Source organism: Pempheris klunzingeri, chromosome 3 (assembly GCF_042242105.1).
Source record: "Pempheris klunzingeri isolate RE-2024b chromosome 3, fPemKlu1.hap1, whole genome shotgun sequence".
Classification (NCBI taxonomy): Eukaryota; Metazoa; Chordata; class Actinopteri; order Acropomatiformes; family Pempheridae; genus Pempheris; species Pempheris klunzingeri.
In genome coordinates this window covers 1224591-1246873 of record NC_092014.1, presented here as the reverse complement: position 1 = coordinate 1246873, position 22283 = coordinate 1224591, and the positions used below count along the sequence as shown (strand labels likewise).

Genomic DNA, 22283 nt, shown 5'->3' with positions numbered 1-22283 from the left:
TTTACCTCATATTTCTACTTAAAGGTAAAACCATCCTGTTAAACAGGCAGAAATGGTGTTTTATTGTAGTTTTTAGTATTTTTAATTGGTTTTTGTGTTTATTTTGTTTTAGTTCTTGTGTCAGTTCAGTTCAGTTTAGTTTTAATTTTCAAAAATGTGCAGTTTTATTAGTTTTTATTCATTTCATTGTCAGTATTGGTTGTTTTTTCTATAACATGGTGGGTGTTTGTCTGAGGTAACTAAAGTGTTTTGTCACACATTTAGTGTGTAGTTTAGTTTGTAGTTAGCTGTAACAGTGTGAAGGTCCTGCACAGCTCAGCAGTCTGACATTCACAGTTCGCCTGGTAACAACAGCTGAATTCTGTGATTGGCTGTTCGGCCTGTGATGTCACGGCTGCCTGGCACAGGGACTGGAATGCAACAGAAGAAGAAGAAAAGGAGGAAGAGGAGGAAGAGCAGCCATTCAGTAGAGCTCCAGCCTGTTGCTCTTGTTGCCACAGACCGTGAGAAAGGTTTTACTCTTATTTTGTTTAGTGATCTGATGGAGAGAAAACAAAGAGTGTGGCCAAACAGGAACAAGAAAAATCCAGTTAGTTTTCTTTAAATAAAGTGTGTTTACAGCACTTGTTGGGCTGTTACATGAGTGTGTGTGTGTGTGTGTGTGTGTGTGTGTGTGTGTGTTTTGGTATTTATAAACGATCTTTGCAGGCGCAGAGAGGGAGGAAGAGCTCTCACTCTGCCTCAAATTCCAGGGATGCCATTTGGACCACAACAAACAGATACCTGCTAATGACGCACGGCGAAGAGCATTTGGACCAAATTACATTAAGACAGCTTTAGAAAGCTGTTTGTCTGTGCCTATGTTAAACTTTAGCCATGCAAAGCCACCATCATTAGTTAATTAATAATTAGTTAATTAAATTGAAATGAAATAAAAAAACCCTAAAACAGGAAGAATGCCGTTTGTCTGGATTTGGTTTCACTTGTTAATGATCTCCTATAAATAAAGTGCCTTTCTGTTCACACTGAGTGAACAAACTGTAGCATAAAAAGCAGAACCTGGAAAATATGAACATTTGGAAGCTTCCAGTTGTTTCTTTAATCATTTTTAAATTAGAATTTACTTTTATCATTGCTTTTGAAAACTTTTAATTTCTTCTTGCTCCTTTTTCATGAAACCAGACTCAAATGGTGCGTTCATGTGTAGTTGGAATAATCAGGAAAATTAATTCCTGGAAACATTTGTGCATTTTCTCGTGTTTTTGTCCACAACTTGTACATGTGCCAAAAAAACATGGCAGGCTAAATAACGTAAATGTCTGATTGATGGTGAGAAACGGTATTAATTCATTTATTGTTCATCAATTTTTTTTTGCTGACACGTAATCTTCAGTGTGCTAGCGTTAGCTGCTAGCATTAGCATTACTTATCTATTAGCATTTATCCTGATAAACAATCAAGTAAAGCAACTTTTTAGATATTAAATGCTATGAACATGTTGTTTAAGTGCTCTGAGAGATAAAACTCACATCTTATCACGTTATCACTTTAAAGGAGCACCTGAACACAGCGTTTATACATATGTATATATATATATATGGCTGTAGATTTGGCTGTAGACTTTTTATTGACTTTATTCCAAAATTATTACATGATATCAAAACTATTTAAGTTATGTTTAATCTTAGCGTGTGTGTATTTTCACACTGCTAGCTGTCAGGATTAATTCAGCATGATAATGCCACTATACTCACTTTAATGAGTGAATAATGTGAAATTGTATTTTTTTGTAAATTTATTCACATATTCATGGGAATCCCTAATGCAATGAATCCACACTCATGTCAGTTATATATATTTATTTATGTGGTGCACTGATCTAACAATGCATGAGTATATCTGTATATATGGAGGATGTTCATGTCTATTATTTTGTTCTCTTTGTCTATTGTGTGAATTTGCAGGATTAACAGAGTCTGTGGTATCTGAGGATCTGCTCAGAGTGACGCCTCACTGCTGACACAGACGATCTTCGGCCGTAATCTCCCGGATAAAGACAGGGACGCGGTGCGCATGCGCCGGAGGGTCTTCGAAGAATCCGGTAAACAGAACGCGGAGCACGAGCCGAGTGTCGGCGCTGACGTCACGGCCCTACACCGAGAGCTCGAGCCGAATGTGGGCGCGAGCTCAGACGGAGGCGCGCGGAGGCGACGGACAGAAGGACGATGAGCTCCGGTCGGTGCGACTCTGCCGCTTTCTGACGGAAATACAACCCGAGTGCTGAGAACCACCGTCGGCTGCTTCCTCCTTCCGGCGACGGTAACGAACAGGCGGACATTTTGGAGAGTTTTGGTTCGCTCCGGGGTCACAACATGTCGTCCGCGGCGGTCGCTGCCTCCAGAAGGCAGTCCTGCTATCTGTGCGACCTGCCCCGCATGCCGTGGGCGATGATCTGGGATTTTACCGAGCCCGTCTGCCGCGGATGTGTCAACTACGAGGGGGCCGACCGGATAGAGTTTGTCATCGAGACCGCCCGGCAGCTGAAGAGAGCGCACGGCTTCCAGGACGGCCGCTCTCCGGGCCCGGGGAAGCCCCAGCACGCCGGGAAGGAGATCAACCACTCGGCTGGAGATCCGGGCTCGCGTCCGCCGCAGCCGTTGGATCGCTACCCGCTGTCTGACCGGCCGCCCCGGCTGGGACCGGAGTACCAGGCGGGGAGGCAGGCCAACGGCCTCCCCGTGCCGAACGGATTTCCAAAACCGGACGAGCCTCCGGAGCTGAACCGCCAAAGCCCCAACCCCCGCAGGACTAGCACGGTTCCTCCCAACCTGGTGCCTTTGGTGAACGGCGGCATTCCGGCGGTGCATCCGCTCAACGGCCGCCCGGTTCAGATGGGTCTGCCCGGGGTTCTGGCCGCGCCTAACCCCGGGGAGCACGGCAAGAGACCGGAGGAGCTCAAAGACAAACACAGGCCGGACAGCCTGTCGGACATGTCGGACAGCCACAAGGACTGGATGGGCAAAGGCAGGACGGTCCGGGACCTGATGGCGCTGCACACGTTCGACAGCAGGTTTAAGAAGGACCACGCCGCCATGCAGAGGGTGATGGGATACGAGCCGAGCGCCACTTCCTCCAAGACAGGTACGGTGGCCGTGGAGGAACTTCAGTGTGTGTGTGTGTGTGTGTGTGTGTGTGTGTGTGTGTGTGTGTGTGTGTGTGGAGGGGGGGGGGGCTGACGTGTGTTTGTGCCACGCTGCTCACACGGACCCGTTCACCTCTGTGCACGCGGAGGGTTGGCAGAGACCAGTGAATAAGCTTCTGTTGATGTGCTCAGACACTTCCTGTGTGTGTGTGTGTGTGTGTGTGTGTGTGTGTGTGTGTGTGTGTGTGTGTGTGTGCACTGTGCTCACTCTTCCTCTTCCTCTTCCTCAGACAGGGGGAAGCACCCGCGGAGCATGAAGAGGAAGGCGTCCCCGGAGCCAGATGGCGAGGGCAGCGCCCCCAAGATGAACGGCGGCGAGGGCCAGCCGTGGCTCCCCTCGCCCTCCGAGGTCCTGAAGATGCCCCCGGCCGCCTTGCCCGGCTTCTCCGCCGCTCCCCCCTCCACCATCTCCCCCCACTCGCGCACCACACCCCCCGAGGCCGCCACAGCACAGAACGGCCAGTCTCCGATGGCCGCACTCATCCTCGCCACCGATAACGCCGGCAGCACGGGCTCACCTAAGGACGCCAACCAGGTACACTCCACCGCGGCGGGCGCACGGCGGAACAGCGGCAGCCCCCTGTCGCCGTCCTCGGCCTCTCAGAGGAGGCTGGCCCAGAGGGAGGGCCCGGCCGGCGCCAACCCCTCCGCTCTACACGCACCCGGCGGCATGGACCCCCACGCGCCGCCACCGCAGAGCATTCCAGACTCTTCCGTGCCGCCGGGCAGCGTGCCGCTGTGCTGCACTCTGTGCCACGAGCGGCTGGAGGACACTCACTTCGTCCAGTGCCCGTCGGTGCCCTCGCACAAGTTCTGCTTCCCCTGCTCCCGGGAGAGCATCAAGCAGCAGGGCGCCACCGGCGAGGTTTACTGCCCCAGCGGGGAGCGGTGCCCGCTGGTCGGCTCCAACGTGCCCTGGGCCTTCATGCAGGGGGAAATAGCCACCATCTTGGCCGGGGACATAAAGGTAAAAAAGGAGAGGGACCCCTGAAACGTTCACCGGCTGTTTCACTCAAACTTCTTTCCTTTTGTAATCCGACTACGGCAACAACAGCAGGACACAAAGCATCCCACCCGGCGAGCCCCAGACAAACTAGCGGACATGTACATATTGGACACAAGGGAAGTGTATACTTCGTAAACATGGCTGTATAATTTTTTTGACTTTTCTTTTTCAGTACATTGTGTTTCTATGCTTTTGAAGATGAAGGTATGTACTCGTCATAACGGACGCTCCCACATCACACCTGTCTCTGTTCGGTCTGTCGGTGTACTTTAGGTCTGGAGACGCTCCTGTCAAACATAGAATGTGACTAATCTGAGCACTTGGCAAAAAAATAATAAAAAAAACAAAGGAAAATGCTTCTAGCTGTACATGTATGCACTTGTTTAAGAAAAAACTTGCCAAATACAGTTTCAGACCTTGTAATAACACCTCCAGTGTCTCTGTGCTTTGCTTATTTTCCATCCCGGTGGAGCCAGGAGCTGGTCGGAGAGTCACGGCCCCATTTCTGCTTCAGTCATGATGCAATAGCTTCCAGCAGGAGAGAACCGGCTCCCAGAGAGGGAGGAGGGGAGAGAGGGAGGAGGAAGAGGAGGGTGAAGGCCAGGCTAGAAGAGTGTTACATAAACGTTTTGTACAGTAAATCAGACGAAGGCCGAGCGTGGGCAGGGTGGGGGGGAGGGGGGCCTAAAAATAGCCCCATCGAGGCAGCGACAACAACAACAAGAAGGCCGGGCGTCGCGTTCGGAGTGCCGCCGCGTTTGCTGATGTGTCAAAATGACTTCCCACAATGCCTCACGTGCCCGTAGCGTGGACCTGGGTGTTTTTGTTTTTCCTCGCCATGCTGACTAAGGCTCAGGCCACCCGACGTCTCACCGGCTGCTGACGCCTGCACCCCCCCACCCCCCCACACACACACACACACACCCGTGAGGTCGTGGGCCTCTGGCGACGGGGAGCAGAGCCGCTCGCCGCCCCGGCTCCTCCACGTCTGTCGCCCCGACAGCGTGACAGACGCCTCTGGGCTGTTTGGGCGAATCCTAACAGGCTTCCAGACAAAATGGCCGCCGTCAGAGGGGATGTGGACGAGGCCTCAGTCTGGTTTATTTGGGCCTTTTGTTTTTCTCGCCCGTCCAAACCCCTCGTGTGCTCCTCTACATGCGTGTGCGTGTGATCACTTGTGGATTTTCTGTCTGCGTCCGTCACGTGTGGCTGCTTCTGCCTTCAGGGAGAAAAATTACACCACGACGAAGAGGAGGAGGAGGAGGAGGAGGAGGAGGAGGAGGAGGGGCCCCTGCCTGGGAGTAAAAGGGGGGAGGGAGGATATAAATGCCTTGCTCAGAGGTCACGTGCTCCTCGGTGGAATTCCTGAGTCACCGTCCCCCTCCTCCCTCCTCCCTCCTCTTCCTCACCCCCCCTCCTGCTGCAATAACACGCCTTCCTCTGTTCAGGGTCGATCACACAGCGAGCGGATGAATGGGGGCCTGTGTGTGCTCATGCCGGGGCCCCCGTCGCTTTCAGCCGCCATTCAGAGCGGCGGCGGCGGCGGCGGAGCGGAGGAAACGTTAACCCTTCGCTGCCTCTCTTCCTCCTCTCGCTTCCCGTCGAGCTCGTTCTGAAAACGCAGCTCTGTTATTTTTTATTCTGTTTAAAGTTTGTTTGGTGAGAACCAGGATGTCGCAGTGAAACGGAGACTCTGCTCCACAACAACAAACATTTTTTAAGTCTTCAAGCCAGAATTAAAGACAAGATGTCAAACGGCGCCCAGTGTTCGGAGGATTCACCCAATCCAGAATATCTACAAAAACTGATTTTCACTGTTTTCTTTCTCTAAGTGAAACCAGAGCTGCAGCTATTAGTCAGTACGTTATTCCAGCTCCTTTTAAAATGAGAATGAAACGTTCTCTCGGGCTTTGGGGAAACACTGATGGACTCTTCTCACAGTTTTTATGAAGCAAGCGGCTGAAAACAGTTGTAACATCAGATGTTTTCAGCCTCGGGAGACGAGCGCTCGCTAGATTAGAAGAATCGACGTAGAAAACGAGCTTCAGCTGCTCAGTGCTTCGCTGGTACAGACACAGTGAGGTCGGGTGGTTCTTCGCTCCACGCCGCCTGTGGTTCGCCGGTTTGTTTCCCATCGACGAAGTTCTGGTTTTGCAGGCTGTTAATCAGCACTGGAGTGATTTAGATCACAGCGGTGATGATTTAAACAGCAGTAAGAGAAGAGAGAACTAAAAGCATGAATTACTGGCAGCTAAAAATGTACTTTTGAGAATGAAAAGTTGAAATACTTCACAGGATGGAGCTTCTCTGCGACTTTCTGATATTTTTTCCTGTCAGGATAAAACCTCTAGAGATTCATCATCCTGTTTTCGAGGAACAGACGCTCGTAAAACAAATGGGAAACAGGACGCGAGCCGGTAAAACGAAACGACTTAATGAGGAACTGAAAGAGAAAAAAGTTACGAGTTTAAAACGAGAAAAATAAAGGAACAGTGCCTGGTTCTGAAAACACTGACGACCTGTTGGAAGACGGGGAAACCAAGACAGAACATGTTCGGCGTCACGGCTCCAGACTTTATTGACTTTAAGAAGTTTTTAATCTCACACGTTTGTTTGTTTGAGGTTAAAAGATGATTTTAAAGTCTCAGTTTGTGGTGAAGACGGTAAAGAACCATTTAGTTTGGTGTCAGACCTGCTAGCTAGCGAGCTAACGCTGCTACGTCCCCGTGCTAACGTCCCTCATGTTCTCTGAGCTGCTGTGTTGGATCCCAGACTCCCGGTCCTCCGATGAAGGATCCCGGACTCCCGGTCCCCTGATGAAGGATCACAGACTCCTGGTCCCCTGATGAAGGATCACAGACTCCTCGTCCCCTGATGAATGATCCCAGACTCCTGGTCCTCTGATGAAAGATCACAGACTCCCGGTCCCCTGATGAAAGATCACAGACTCCCGGTCCCCTGATGAAGGATCACAGACTCCCGGTCCTCTGATGAAGGATCGTAGACTCCCGGTCCCCTGATGAAGGACCAGACCCTCTACCTGCTGCTGGGACCACATCCTGATCCCAAACACTCTCAGAGCAGCTTTAGCGCCGCCGGCTAGCTGGATGCTACTTATGCTACGTAAGGTTGTGTGGTCTGTCCAGTGACGTAGTTTCAAAGTCTTAAACAGTTTTACGATAAACGTGTGACTCTCTTGTCTTCCAAAATGATCTTTTAAATTGATTTAAATTGTGAGTAATCCATAGCGCAATTTAAACTGGACCAAAAAACTATTTGTGTCTCACCGTTGACGGACGCACAGATTTTCTCTGAAATGAGGGTCGGTGGACTCCCCGTGGCAAGGTGTGTTATTTAGCTAGCTGACCGTATGCTAGCTAACGTTACCTTCAGTGAACTGCTACTGAACCATGCTAACTAGCTGTTAAAGATAATCCTAATTAATGTGGTGCACAAATGCAACTCTGCATCAACGTAGCTAGCTGTAGCTCGGTTACGAAATATTATGATACTTTGCTAGCTAGCTTAGATGGATCACACCCTTCTACCTGTGCTAGCTGGTTTGGGAGTGTCGTCCTTTTAATGACGTGTTTTCACAGTCTGATAATTCAGGAGTCTTAGGAATGTTTCTTATCCTGCAAAATGATCTTTTAAGCTGCCGAACATTTCGTATGATTCACGGCGCGATTTCAAAGAGGATCAACAAACTATTTGTCTCTCCGTTGGCGACCATGCAGATTTGTTTCTGATATAAAGTCCCGTAAAATACACCTCTAAACACAAGCAGCTGCACGTGAACTATGAAGGAGAACATTTTGATTTTCAACAAAAGTCATCAGATTTTCATCAAAGTCGACTTTTGGAAGTTGAAAAAACACGTTTTGCCGGTAAAGTTAAAATATTTTATCACTTTATTCCCCTTTATGAGAGTCTGTGTTTGACCTTCAGAAGTAGTTTACTGGCCTCCTGAAAAAGTGCTTGGGTTTGGAATAAAGTGCTTGAAATTCCACTTGCATTAATTTAATGAAGAGCTTTCTGACTGGATAGGAGGCTTATTAGAGAAAGAAAGACAATAAGAGAGCCTTGTTGAGTATATTTGACAGCCAGAGCCGTAAGGTGCTGAAAAACCTTGAAATTGCTTGAAAAGTTCTTGAATTCAACTTTGGAAAAAGTGAAGGGACCCTGTGCATCTTCTTCATGATGGAGTCGAGTTAAGACGCAGTTGAAATCTCTGGAAAAAGTGAGTTAGTTGACCTTGAATAAAGATTGTTTTCTTAATCAGAGTTGAAGCTGGGACCTCCAGGGGTCCTTGAAGAGGTCCCAGAGGTCCGCCTGGGAACTACAAGCTCCTTCAGTTCAAGTGTTATTGGTCTTCATTGAAAAGGAAAGTAGAGGAATGACTTCTGCTCACATTCCTCCGAACAAAAAACACAAAAACCCTCAGACGGGTTAAAACTCGGGTCTGCTGCTCCCTTTGATGTCTGCCAGCCAATCGGACGGCCCATCTAAACCAGCTCCAGACCTCCGCCCTCCCTCTCGGGCCGGTTCATCTCTGGCGTGAGGTCGGCCTCAGATTCCAGCCGAGACAGCTCATTTCTTTTCATCTGTCACCGAAACTCAACACCCAGAGGGCCGAAGAGCCAGTGGCCCGAGATAAATGGGTTTGCTCAAATTACGTGGCACAGTCGGAGAGAAAGACTCACGGCTTCCCCCCCTCCTCTTCCTCTTCCTCTCTCTCTCTCTCTCTCTGTTCCCTCTGTTTGCTCAGCTGTCCCTCGCCCAGAGCTCGCCTCCTCTTCCTCCTCCTCTTCCCTGACTCTGAAGTGCAGGACGCGGCCGGAGGAAACACGTCTCAGAGAGCTGCAAACACACGGCGAGCCGGAACAACAAACCTCAGCTGTTCTCACCTCTGCCGATGCCGCCAAAGGCAACAACACGGTGAAAATTACCCCCAGAGTTCCTACAAGCAGCTTTGCACTGATCCAACAAGGAGGGGTTCGTTTTAAATTCACCCTGATTGACCTCATTCCTGCAGAGGCCACTTTTAAGTTTATTGCACACCTAAACCTTGAACAGGAGATTCAAACTGTTCATGTTAAACGAGCTCTTCGTCAAATAAAACATCAGTTTTTGTTTTATACCTTAAAGGAGAACTCTAGTGTTTCAAACCTGACTCCATTCACAAAAACACCAATTTAACACGGGAGCTGCTCGTTCACTGCTGCCTTAATCAGCTAGTTTGTTTGCGTTCTTGATGGCTGTGACGTTGGTGTTTTAAAGGGTTAGTGCACATCTGTCCCAATATTTGTATAACACACAGTAACATGAGCAAACTAACTGATCAAGTACATTAGAAACCTAGAAAGCTTTGTACGGTAAAATGACTGGTTTTGTCAAAGGAGTCTGGTGTGTGTGCAGAGAGCGCTACAACAGATGTTTGTGGTTAAACAAAGAGGATCTTACAGATGTATCTCTGCAGGGATCCTTTCCAAAAGGTCCTCACTGATTGTTCTTTGTGTGTGTATTATCAAGGCTGTTGCTTGGCTGTGGCGTTTGCAGCTCTTATAGAACCTGTTGCCATGCTAACAGTCACAATGCTAACTGTTAGCTGTTAGTATACAAACAATTAGCTGTCAGTGTGCGAAAGGTTAGCTATCAACAGTTAGCAGTCACAATGCTAACTGTTAGCTGTCAGTATGCCAATGTTAGCAGTCAGTATGCTAATGTTAGCTGTCAGTATGCCAATGTTAGCTGTCAGTATGCTAATGTTAGCTGTCACAATGCTAACTGTTAGCTGTCAGTATGCTAATGTTAGCTGTCAGTATGCTAATTGGTGATGACAGGTGCGCTCACATTGTGCATGCATGTGGACACGTATGTACGGCCACGTGTGTGTGTGTGCACATGTTTGTTGATTTGAGGGTTAGAAAACATGGCCCCTATTTTCAGACAGGGTCAAACACCTTACCCCTCCCTCACCGCTGACTCCTGTATGTATTTCCTCTGGAATAAGGGGCCCAGCAGACGGGGGGGGGGGGGCTTCACCAAACTCTGTTAGCGGTTATTAAAGCTGCAGAAAACATTTGTTTAGCGACGAGCCGAAGGCCCTGCGTCACTTCTGTCGTCACATGACCGCCAAGCAGCTCAGCGTTAGCAACAAGTGCCCCACAACCCCTCCTACCCCCCCCAGGCTTTGGGGTGGGGTGGCTCTTGTTTACCCCGGGGTCACCGAGGCAGAGCCGCTCTTCATCTGGAGTGTGTCCAAATCCAAACGCTGTTCAGAAGGTCATCACGAAAACGACCCCGAGTCAGGACGAACACGCTGCAGCCGCACAATGGACCCCCCCCCGCCACCTCAGCACTTTCACAGATCTGCCCCGGGGGGCTTTAAAGACCCCCCACACACACACACACTGTGTGCTCAGTCAATATAAACACCAACTCACAGACTTTCTTCTTCTAACTGAACCTTTAAACACACAAACAGGCTCAAATGTGCAGTCGGTAGCTGATTGACCAACAACAACAGTGATAAAACGTTGTTGTTGGTCATTTATTAGATTATTTGCCTGAACATAAGCAAGAAGAAGCAGAGAGATGAGCGGCAGATAATTAACAGGATTTATTCTGAAAGGTTCCAGGGGAAGCTGGACTCAGAGAGACCAGGTCACCTGATGACACCACCTTATTTTCTGGGGTCTGCAGGTGATGTGAAGATGTGGGTGCTGATGGATGTTGGACGAGCTGAGCTACCAGATAAGACCAGACTCAGATAAAACCTGTCTTCTATCTTTTTGACAAGAACAACAGCCTTTCAGCCAGACTGCAGGACTCAGAGAGCAGTGGGCAGATCCAGAGGCCTTGATGAGGTTCAGGGAAACAACGGTTTAGTTCACAGACTACAAAATAAATCTGTTTCTAGACGCTAAACTTGCAGGCGTGAACATCTAATCAGATTATTTAAATTTACAGCCCAACAGGACATTAAATCTCGGTGTTAAAAGGCTTCTTCCCTCCCTGTTCCAACGTGAAGCGTTTCTCTCCCAGTCTTCTCAGTTAATTATTACAAATACCAGGAGGTGTGTGTGTGTGTGTGTGTGTGTGTGTGTGTGTGTGTGTGTGTGTGTCGTTCTGTTTGGGATGACGGTGAAGATCAATCAGTGTTGGTGAAAGCAGGAGTTTTACCTCACAGAGCACGGTAGGTGCTGTAAAACAGATTTATTAGATATATTTAGAATATTTTCACTGCTTTACCACATCAGAAGCTCTCTTCAAACCCACCAGACTCCATTGACAAAAAATAGCAATTTTACCAGACAGAACTAAGGAGTTGCTGGACTTGTTACTGTGACTGTGATGTTTTAAAGGGTTTGTTTGGATCTGAACTAACCCTTAAAACAATCAAAGTCACACAGTAACACAAACTAACTCACTGATCGAGGCACCAGTAGACCAACAACCATTGTTTTCTGTTAGGTTAAATTGCTGTTTTTGTGAATGGAGTCTGGTGTGTTTGAAGACAGCAACATAACAGAGATAGACGCTTCAGATTCTTTTTATTCAACCACATGTATCTATTACATTGCTCTCTACAAACCCACCAGACTCCATTGACAAAATCAGTAATTTTACCTCAGGAGTTTACCTCCATCCGTTTATTTGTTTGTGTTATTGTGTGTCACACAAATGTTGTGTCAGATCCAAACTGTCCATTTAAAAGACCAAAGTCACACAAAAACACAAATAAACTAGCTGATCAATACAGCAGCAGAGCAGCAGCTCCTGTGTCCTGTTCTCTAAAATCCCTGTTTTAGTGAATGTAGTCTGGTGTGTGTGCTGTTTGTGGTTAAACCAAAAGGATCTTCCAGGTCTCTCTCTGTAGGGATCCTTTCCATGATGCTGTCACACACTTAGAATAACACTCTGAGCCTGTCAGTGGATCAAACAAGCTCTTTTAGTGGACCTACTGTGATCAGGTGCAGTTGTCCCAAAGGATCACGTTGCAGCCATTGCAGCCCGTTTGGTGTCTGCTGGCTGAGGTGATCTACTGGACCAGTTCCAACACTTTTACTACCTACCAGTCACTCACACACCAGGATGTGGACAGAGAGGACCCAGGTTCTAAAATACTGGAGTTACCCCTCAAACTCTCTTTCCCTTGGACTCGTCCTTTGGATTGATTTGAGGCTCAGTGAGAACATTTGGCTCATTTAAACCACAGCCAGTGGTCACTATTGATTTGTGAGGAGATCAATGAGGGATATAGCCTGCCCCCCCCCCCCCCCCCCCCCCATTGCTGCTCTTTGTAAAAACAGTGAGGCGTCCATATTTTTCCAGATCAACCCTCCAACCCCCCCAAAGTGACTGACTGCAGCAGAAAAAGGAGGAGGAGGAGGGAAACGAGTGAAAGGTGTGTGTGGTGGAGGGACGGCGGCTGGTCAGACCCAGCAGCTGCACTCTCTATAATTAGCCGTCGAGGCGGCAGAGGCTGCTGTGCCATTAATCAGTGAACTCCCAGCAGCGAGCACCAAGAAAGGAACGCGCTGCCGTGTTGACTCTTTATCTGGAAAAGAGGTTTACGGAGCGAAGGCCCAAATATAGCAGCCAGCGCCGCCCGCCACGGCCCCGTTGCCTGGATATCCCTGCTGGAAGGTAAACAGAGGCGACGCTGGATTTGCCACGTCAATGAGCTGGCAGGAAGTAAAGGCCACAGCGGGGAGGAGGGTGGGAGGAGCGGGGGAGGCGATCCCTTTTATCCAGGCGGATAGTTTATAACCTGAGAGCAGCAGGCTGCAGAGGCGGTTTTACAGTAGAGCTGAGGGCTTAGAGGCGGCGTGCACCTTATCTGGCTGACGGTTTTATTACGCAGCAGACGGAGCCGAGCAAATCTGATATCGATCACGCCAGACCTGCAGAGACAAAACAGACAGGAAGCGCCGGGCTGCAGACGGTTAAAGCACACAGGAGAGATCTGTCAAGGGGTCGACGAGTGAAACGACGAAGCACAAATTAAATCTGCAGCTTCTGAAGCACACTGACTCAAAGCAGAGACAGTTTAGGTGCTTTTCTCCAGTGAGTCTGACTTTGTCTCCAGGTGAATAAGATCTGATGCCACAGAGGTCACGATTAAAGGTTTCCTGTAAAATGGCTGAAAAGTAGGACTCAGAGCTGCAGGAGGGGCGAGAAGGCAATGTTTGGTTTAACCACAAACAGCCGTTATATGGCTCTCTGCACACACACCAGACTACATTCACTAAAACAGGGATTTTACAGTGCAGAACAGACACAGTTGCAGATCTGCTGCTGCCTCGACTGGTTAGTTAGTTTGTTTTATTGTGTGACTTTGATGTTTTACAAAGTTAGTTCAGATCCAAACTAAACCTTTAACACATCAAAGTCAAAGCAACTACACCAGCAGCTCCTGTGTTCTGCAATGTAAAATTACCATTTTTGTCAATGGAGTCTGGTTTCTCTGAAGAGAGAACTATAACAGCTTCACTTCTCTTCTGATGGCAAAGTAAAGAGGTGAAAATATCCTAAATATAGTGTCTACCTAAACTGATATTCATGTTTCTCCGGTGGGCCTTTTTTAGGAGGCTCACATCTCCTCTCAGCTCTCTCAGGATAACCAGGGACTCAGTATCTCTGAAAATATCTGCTTTTATTTTGATAAACCCTCCTTCGTGTTTAAGTTTATTTACTCCCTCTAATTTTGATTAAAGAGCTTTTACAAAGAAGCCCTGACTGTGTCGTTCCCCCGGCCTGCAGAGCGTCAGGTTTGGCAGCGTTTCCTCCTTCCTCTCCCCTTAAGCCTCGTTGTTTCATCTGCTTTTTGGCAAACGTCTCCGAGAGCTGCTCTTTAAAGACGAGCGCCCGTCCTTCCGGCCCCTCTGTTTAGCCTCAGCTTTTAAACGCAGTGCGGTTTGTGCCGCGCAGGGCGGAGCGGGGCTCTCGGTCGTGTTGGGGGGCCCGGATCGTCTTCCTCAGATCTGCTTTGTAATTAAATAAACCCCCCCCCTCCTCTTCAGGGCTGCTTATAGGAGCGAAGAGCTGGTAAATGTGTAACAGCTGCTCAGCACTTTCAGCCAGACTTGCTCAATATTTGGGTTGTTTCCCAAATCAAAGTCCAACCTTTGAACCCCCCCTCCGCTGCTCCGCCGCTGCTACACATGATCCGTGTGTGCTGACGTCTGCACGCCGTCTTAAAAGCACTTTCACGGGTAAAAGATAAGATGTGTTCATGTCACTCCTGTCACTTGTTGAGTGGACGCGATGCTAAAAGTTACAGATCTGATTTAGAGACAGGAAATAAGATGAGGAAAACCAACCTGCTAAATATTAGCTTGTTAGCATTGTCACTGGGAGCATTATTAGCAGGCTAACATTAGCATTTAGCTCAAAGCTTTGTTGTGGCCATAGACTGTGTGTCACAAGTGGACGTAGCCACTGTGTTTTGAGGCCTTGAGTTTGGCTCTACTGGCGTCGCCATCTTGGGGTTTTTGGAGCCAGAAGTGACATTTGCGCCACAAGGCCGGCTCTGATTGGTTAGCCATAAAGCCCCCCCCTTCCTGGTGTGTTTTACTTTAAATAAACCAAGTTTGATTGCCGCTTCATTTTTCATTATTCGGGTTATCAGCGCACAATAAACACAACGATGGGAGAGCCGGGGCTAATGCTTGTGCTAACTGAAGCTAATGCTTGTGCTAACTGGGGCTAATGCTTGTGCTAACTGAAGCTAATGCTTGTGCTAACTGGGGCTAATGTTTGTGCTAACTGAAGCTAATGCTTGTGCTAACTGGGGCTAATGCTTGTGCTAACTGAGGCTAATGCTTGTGCTAACTGAGGCTAATGTTTGTGCTAACTGGGGCTAATGCTTGTGCTAACTGGAGCTAATGCTTGTGCTAACTGGGGCTAATGCTTGTACTAACTGGAGCTAATGCTTGTGCTAACTGGGGCTAATGCTTGTGCTTACTGGGGCCAATGCTTGTGCTAACTGGAGCTAATGCTTGTGCTAACTGGAGCTAATGCCTGTGCTAACTGGGGCTTATGCTTGTGCTAACTGGGGCTAATGCTTGTACTAACTGGAGCTAATGCTTGTGCTAACTGGAGCTAATGCTTATGCTAACTGGAGCTAATGCCTGTGCTAACTGGGGCTGTCTTTAGGTGTCCACAAACTTCTGGCCACATGTTTTACACTGATTTCACCTTAAAATCTTCACAGGGGTCTAATGTGTAAGAGTGTGTGTATGTGTGTGTCCTCTGAACCTCGTCCCAAGCAGTCAGTCGACCTTTACTCTGAGAAATAAACACAAATCTTATCTGGAAATTGCGACATCAACCATGTGGTGTGTGTGTGTGTGTGTGTGTGTGTGTGTGTGTGTGTGTGTGTGTGTGTGTGGAGAGTCAGGCTTTGGTTAGTTGTACAACAGCGAACACGTGGTTGAAGGCGGCCCGCTGCTCTTTACAGACAGTTTAGCTCCGTGTCGGCCTGCTAACGCTGCGTACAGCACATTTAGCCAAATGTCAAACTGTTTACACCATGTGACACACGCTCGCATTTACAAACGTCCCAAAATGCCTCCCTGCGGAGCGCCAGAGCCTAAACTAAACAAGCTGCTTTCATCTCTGCCAGCCAAAAACTGTAGATTTCTGCCCCCCTGAGAGGGAGGATGCGCCGGATTAACATCCAGATGAGGAGGCACGTGGTGCTGCCGGGGCCGAGGAAGAGTTTCCCCGTCTGACTGGCAGTCAGCTGATAGCGGGGGGATAAATGCTGGCAGTGTGGAGGCAGGGAAAATCAGGTCACTGCTGCTCCCAAACAAGGACACACGTTTTATTTCCTCCCAAAGAGCAGAGGGAAAAAAAACCGAGTGGAAAACAGGATTTATAGTCTGGGTTATTTTCATTGGAGACAGCAGGTTTCCAAACTGCCGTTCCTCCTCACCTCGTCGACAGAAAAGTCCACAAACCCAGAGGGACTTTTAGACGACTCTAATCCACCTCCGCTCCCAAAGTTAACTCGTAACGAGGACGGCGTGCCATCAGCCAGCACGCCTTCACACCCAAAGTCAGTGTCACCTGCTACAACATCTGATTGGTCGGTATCAGTCTATAAAGAAGCGTCCTCTGATTGGTCGGTATCAGTCTGTAAAGAAGCGTCCTCTGATTGGTCGGTATCAGTCTGTAAAGAAGCGTCCTCTGATTGGTCGGTATCAGTCTATAAAGAAGCGTCCTCTGATTGGTCGGTATCAGTCTGTAAAGAAGCGTCCTCTGATTGGTCGGTATCAGTCTGTAAAGAAGCGTCCTCTGATTGGTCGGTATCAGTCTATAAAGAAGCGTCCTCTGATTGGTCGGTATCAGTCTATAAAGAAGCGTCCTCTGATTGGTCGGTATCAGTCTGTATAAAGAAGCGTCCTCTGATTGGTCGGTATCAGTCTATAAAGAAGCGTCCTCTGATTGGTCGGTATCAGTCTGTATAAAGAAGCGTCCTCTGATTGGTCGGTATCAGTCTGTGTAAAGAAGCGTCCTCTGATTGGTCGGTATCAGTCTATAAAGAAGCGTCCTCTGATTGGTCGGTATCAGTCTATAAAGAAGCGTCCTCTGATTGGTCGGTATCAGTCTATAAAGAAGCGTCCTCTGATTGGTCGGTATCAGTCTATAAAGAAGCGTCCTCTGATTGGTCGGTATCAGTCTATAAAGAAGCGTCCTCTGATTGGTCGGTATCAGTCTATAAAGAGTGTCAGTGTCCTCTGGGGCTGAACAGTGAAGCCCTAAAGCTGCTTCCTCTCTAGTGTCCAGCAGGGGGCGACTCCACTGGCTCCAAACAGAAGTCTGATTGGATGGAAGTCAATGAGGAAATGAGGAGACTTCTCTCCTGATCTATCAGCTCAGTGAACAGTTTCTGCTCTCAGTCTCTAGTTTACAGTCTTCTTCAGCACAGGATCAAATGAATCCTGTATTTAAAATATCTTTCACCCTTTTTCAACGTGGAACTGAAGCCGTTACGTACATCTATCTATCTTCAAAGCCACCAGACTCCATTGATAAAAACAGCAATTTTACCTTGGAGGACACAGGAGTTGCTGGTCTGTTGCTGCTTCAATCAGCTACTGTGGTGTTTTAAAGGTTAGTTCAGACCCAAAACAATATGTGTGTGACACAGCAGTAGATCATCAACTCTGGTGATCTGTTCTCTAAAATCCCTGTTTTAGTGAATGTAGTCTGGTGTGTGTGCTGTTTGTGGTTAAACCAAAAGGATCTTCCAGGTCTCTCTCTGTAGGGATCCTTTCCATGATGCTGTCACACACTTAGAATAACACTCTGAGCCTGTCAGTGGATCAAACAAGCTCTTTTAGTGGACCTACTGTGATCAGGTGCAGTTGTCCCAAAGGATCACGTTTGGTGTCTGCTGGCTGAGGTGATCTACTGGACCAGTTCCAACACTTTTACTACCTACCAGCCATTTGGACACTGAGATCACGATACACATATCGGACATTCATCTTCATCCGTCCACGTTTCTTTCCTCTGGAGGACTGAAGGAACAGGCCGAGGCCTTTCTTCGTCTTCTTCTTCTGTTTCTTCTTCTGCATGATTAATGTCGTCCTCCGCCACCACGCCCCACTGCTGCCTATTTATAGACGCCCATGTCAGGGAGTGCCAGCATCCTTTGTTGGCCACAATTCACATGATGGATGAAATCATCTCAAATCCCCTCTCACGCTCTCTCTTTCCCTTTCTTTCCTCCCCCGCCCGGCTCTGATATCACCGTGAACTGGGGCACAGAAAGCCTCCTCTTTCCTCATCAGGCAGGAAAAAAACCCACAAACCACAAAACTGCCTGAGCTGCCTCTCGCTTTTTTGTTTTTTTCCTCAAATCCCCAAACTGGATCTTAAGTGATGAAGAGGAGGAGGAGGAGGAGGAGGAGGAGGAGGAGGAGGACGGTGTAAGTGGAAACAGATTTCAGAGCAGAGGAAATCTGACGGTTCTGTCGCTCTGACTTCCTGTTGTGGCCTCGGAAGTCTACGCTGATGATGAGGATCAGCGAAACCCTCCTGGAGCTGCAGTAGTTTTGTATTAAAGGAGGAGTCTGCGATCCTGATCCAATATCTATCTATCGATCGATCGATCGATCACTCTTTATTTCTACAGCTCCAGTTCATAAGTGACCAAACTCGTCACTCCTCACCGGTGAAGACGTTCAGTCGGACAGGTGACGGACAGACGGCTGGCGAGGACCTGCTGACCTTTAACCCCGTACCCCTACCTGCTCCTCCCTGTGAGTGTGAGTGTGTTATGTAAGACACACACACACACACACACACACACACACACACATATTGTGACTGCTTCCCCATGTGTGAAACACACCCTGAACATCTCACGTGGCGTTTGTTATGTCCGGGAACTGGAGCGCTCTGCTGCTGCTGCTGCTGCTGCTGCTGCGTATAAACAACGTTTCTCTGCTGCCTCATCAGCGGCGTTTTCCTGTGGCGAAGCTCAGACACGTGTTTCTAATCCTGCCGCAGGTCACAGCCAATCAGCCGACCCGGCTCTGATCATTTCAGAGGGCCGGACGCCGCGAACACACACACACACACGGCGAGATGAGGAGAGCGTGTTACTCGTTTCTCCTCGTCCTCCATCTTTGCCGGGTGGAGGAGGTGGAGGAGGTGGAGGAGGTGGAGGGAGGGACGTGTCAGTCAGACATCAAAGAGCAGCTGGCGGCCTTTGACCCATGAAAACTGTTATTTCATGTTTTATTACTTATTGTTTCGCTTTTGTCATAAAACCTGATTTACTTTTACGGCTTTAAAGAGGAAGTAACCAACGGGTTTGCTTTGATATTTCATGAAGTGAATGTTGATGGTGACGGACACCACCAGCGTTTAGAGGTCTGAAATTAAAGGTTAACTTCAGTGTTTTTAACCTCTGTGTCCACATCCTGGTGTGTGAGTGACTGGTAGGTAGTAAAAGTGTTGGAACTGGTCCAGTAGATCACCTCAGCCAGCAGACACCAAACGGGCTGCAATGGCTGCAACGTGATCCTTTGGGACAACTGCACCTGATCACAGTAGGTCCACTAAAAGAGCTTGTTTGATCCACTGACAGGCTCAGAGTGTTATTCTAAGTGTGTGACAGCATCATGGAAAGGATCCCTACAGAGAGAGACCTGGAAGATCCTTTTGGTTTAACCACAAACAGCACACACACCAGACTACATTCACTAAAACAGGGATTTTAGAGAACAGATCACCAGAGTTGATGATCTGCTGCTGCCTCCATCAGGTAGTGTGTTTGTATTGTTGTGTTTCACAAATATTGTGTTGGATCCTTTAAAAAACCAAAGTCACACAATAACACAAACAATTTCATCAATCAAGACAACTACTGTCTAAAATGACTGTTTCTGTCAATGGAGTCTGGTGTGTTGTACTTTGACTTTGAAGGATTACGATGCAGCCTGTTTCACAGCTGCCAATCCAGGTGTTGTATTGCTCTCTTCAAAGTCACCAGACTCCATTCACATAAACATTAATTTTGCCTCATAGAACAAAAGGGTCGCTGGTGTAATGCTGCCTTCATTGGCTGGTTTGTTTGTATTATTTTGTGACTGCGGTGTTTTAAAGGGTTAGTTAGGATCCAAACTAACATCTTAAAAACCAAAGTCTCACCAACTAGACCGGCAACCACCTCTGTGCTCTGGGAGGTAAAATTACTGTTTTTCTCAATGGAGTCTGGTGGCTTCAAAGAGAGCACGATGATTTAAATATTTTAATGAATTTAGATTAAGTTTAATATAAATGTAGCTAAAATAACTGAACATTGACTTTTGGTGTCACATGGGAAATGAACAGTGGGCTCCTGGATGTTTGACCCAACCGCCCCCCCCCGACCTCCTCAACAATTTGACTTCCTCCTTTGCTTCAGCCATGAAGACGGTTTTGTCCTGGCATCACCTTCTGCTGTTTAGTTGTGGAGTTTCTCAGTAGGAAAGAACCCCCCCCCCCGGGTGTTAAAGAAGCAGAGAAGAGAAGAAGAGGTTGGGAGTGTTTCCTGACGGACAGGCGTAGTCTGGTGGTCCTGCAGTGATGCAGCCGCCCGCCGGTGAACAAAACTTCCACTGAATTTTCACCATCTTCACAGATCAAAGGCTCTTCGCTGTCTGCTGCTGCTGCAGGCTGTGAAATACGACGTTATTTCTCCTCCCACTCTCCGTCCATGCATACCAATCTGACAGCTCCTACTATTAACCACGCCGTGTGTGTGTGTGTGTGTGTGTGTGTGTGTGTGTGTGTGTGTGTGTGTGTGTGGATAGCGTGCTGCAGAGCCTCTGGCTGCGGCTGTGTATATCTTCCAGTTCCCTCCTCGGAGCAAAGTGTTTCTAAACTTTGGTTGCTCTTCCCGTCTCGTGTTGTGTAAGAGCTGCAGCCCACACAGCCGAGCGGCCGCCAGCCACTGTCACCGTCTTAAAGGAATAATCCGCAAAAACCCCACTTTCTCTCATTTTGTCTGGTTCGGTTTCACTGCTGCACGCTCCAACATAATGTCTCAACAGCTACTACAAAGACGGCTGTTAAATTGGTTGAAGATGCTCGTGATGCGTCTGCAGGTGCCCCACGTCCTGTATGTACAACTACAGTAAAGCTGAGGGAAGCCTGAAGTCGACTGAATTATGTTTTCTATCGGTGAGTAAGCGATAACGCCCAGCGAGACCAACAGCAGGAATGAATGGAGAGAACAGGCAGCCAGCAGCGGAGACGGTTCCTCCATTAGTTCCTGAAAAAAGGACACATTGAAGAGCACCGTCTCTGTGTGTCTACGGTCATGTGACCATAGAAAAGAATTAAGAAAATTTATTTATATTTTCATGTGTTTTCCGACCAAAATCTAAAGTTTCTCAGCTGTTAGCCACAAAGCTAACGTTATGCTAGCCACAACGCTAACATTAACTAGCTGTGAAGCTAACATTAATTAGCCACAAAGCTAACGTTAACTAACCACAACGCTAACATTAACTAGCTGTGAAGCTAACATTAATTAGCCACAAAGCTAACGTTAACTAACCACAATGGTAACATTATGCTAACCACAAAGCTAACGTTAACTAGCCACAAAGCTAACGCTATGATAGCCACAAAGCTAACATTAACTATTCACAAAGCTAACGTCACCTAGCCACAAAGCTAACATTAATAAGCCACAAAGCTAATGTTAACTAGCCACAATGCTAATGTTATGCTAGCCACAAAGCTAACGTTAACTATCCGTGAAGCTAACATTAACTAGCCACAAAACTAACGTTAACTTGCTGTGAAGCTAATGTTAACTAGCCACAAAGCTAAGGTTAACTAGCCACAAAGTTAACGTTATGCTAGCAAGAGTAAACAGTAAACAGTCTGTATGGAGCCTCATCATCATCATCATCCTCACTCACACTGGAGGAATCTAAGATGGAGGAGATGATTCCTTCACACACTGAAGCTGCTTCAGGAACACACCCACTCTTCCTCTGAGCCACAGGCCCCGGTGAACAACGCTGCGTCTGGTTGACAAACAGTGATTATAATCTCACAGCATGTTTAGCAGCTAACCGGCTGTGTCGCTGTCCCCAAATCAATGTGAGGGTTTTCACGAGCACACGATCGGCCGTGTGTGATCCCGTCCTTGCTTATACGCTGAAAACCATCACCGCCCTGTTAAATCGTGTCTTTTTTCAATGAAGTTTGGTTCCTTCCTGAGTGGAATCAGATGTGAGCAGTTCTTTTGTGCTTGAACTGTCCTTTAAAATGCAGCATCCACCTGATCCCATCCTTTCATTCACTGATTCATCGAGTCCTCCCACAGGCGGGGCAGGATTCCCACCGCGACCCCGACAGCCTCACACGTTCTCGTCTCTTTTCCCAAGCTAAAAAAAACCCTGCTCTAATAACAGCCTGTGCATGGCAGCTCAAACCCCCACAGGAGCAGGGGGAGGCAGACATCTCTCTGCCTCTGTCGTTGTTAGCTGCAAACATCTGGTTCCCAGCCATGATTCATGGAAGAGCATCCCCCCCCCCTCCTCTGCTGCGGTC

The 22283-nt window shown here is 48.0% G+C and overlaps 1 protein-coding gene across 1 annotated transcript; it reads left to right on the top strand.

Annotated features, from left to right (window-relative positions):
• The first annotated feature begins 2091 nt into the window (after positions 1 to 2091).
• irf2bp2b (interferon regulatory factor 2 binding protein 2b) lies at positions 2092 to 4636 on the top strand. The gene is made up of 2 exons (XM_070828220.1): positions 2092 to 3141; positions 3433 to 4636. Exons 1-2 carry the CDS (start codon positions 2373 to 2375, stop codon positions 4191 to 4193), a joined length of 1530 nt encoding a protein of 509 aa, XP_070684321.1. The 5' UTR covers positions 2092 to 2372; the 3' UTR covers positions 4194 to 4636.
• The last annotated feature ends 17647 nt before the right edge of the window (positions 4637 to 22283 follow it).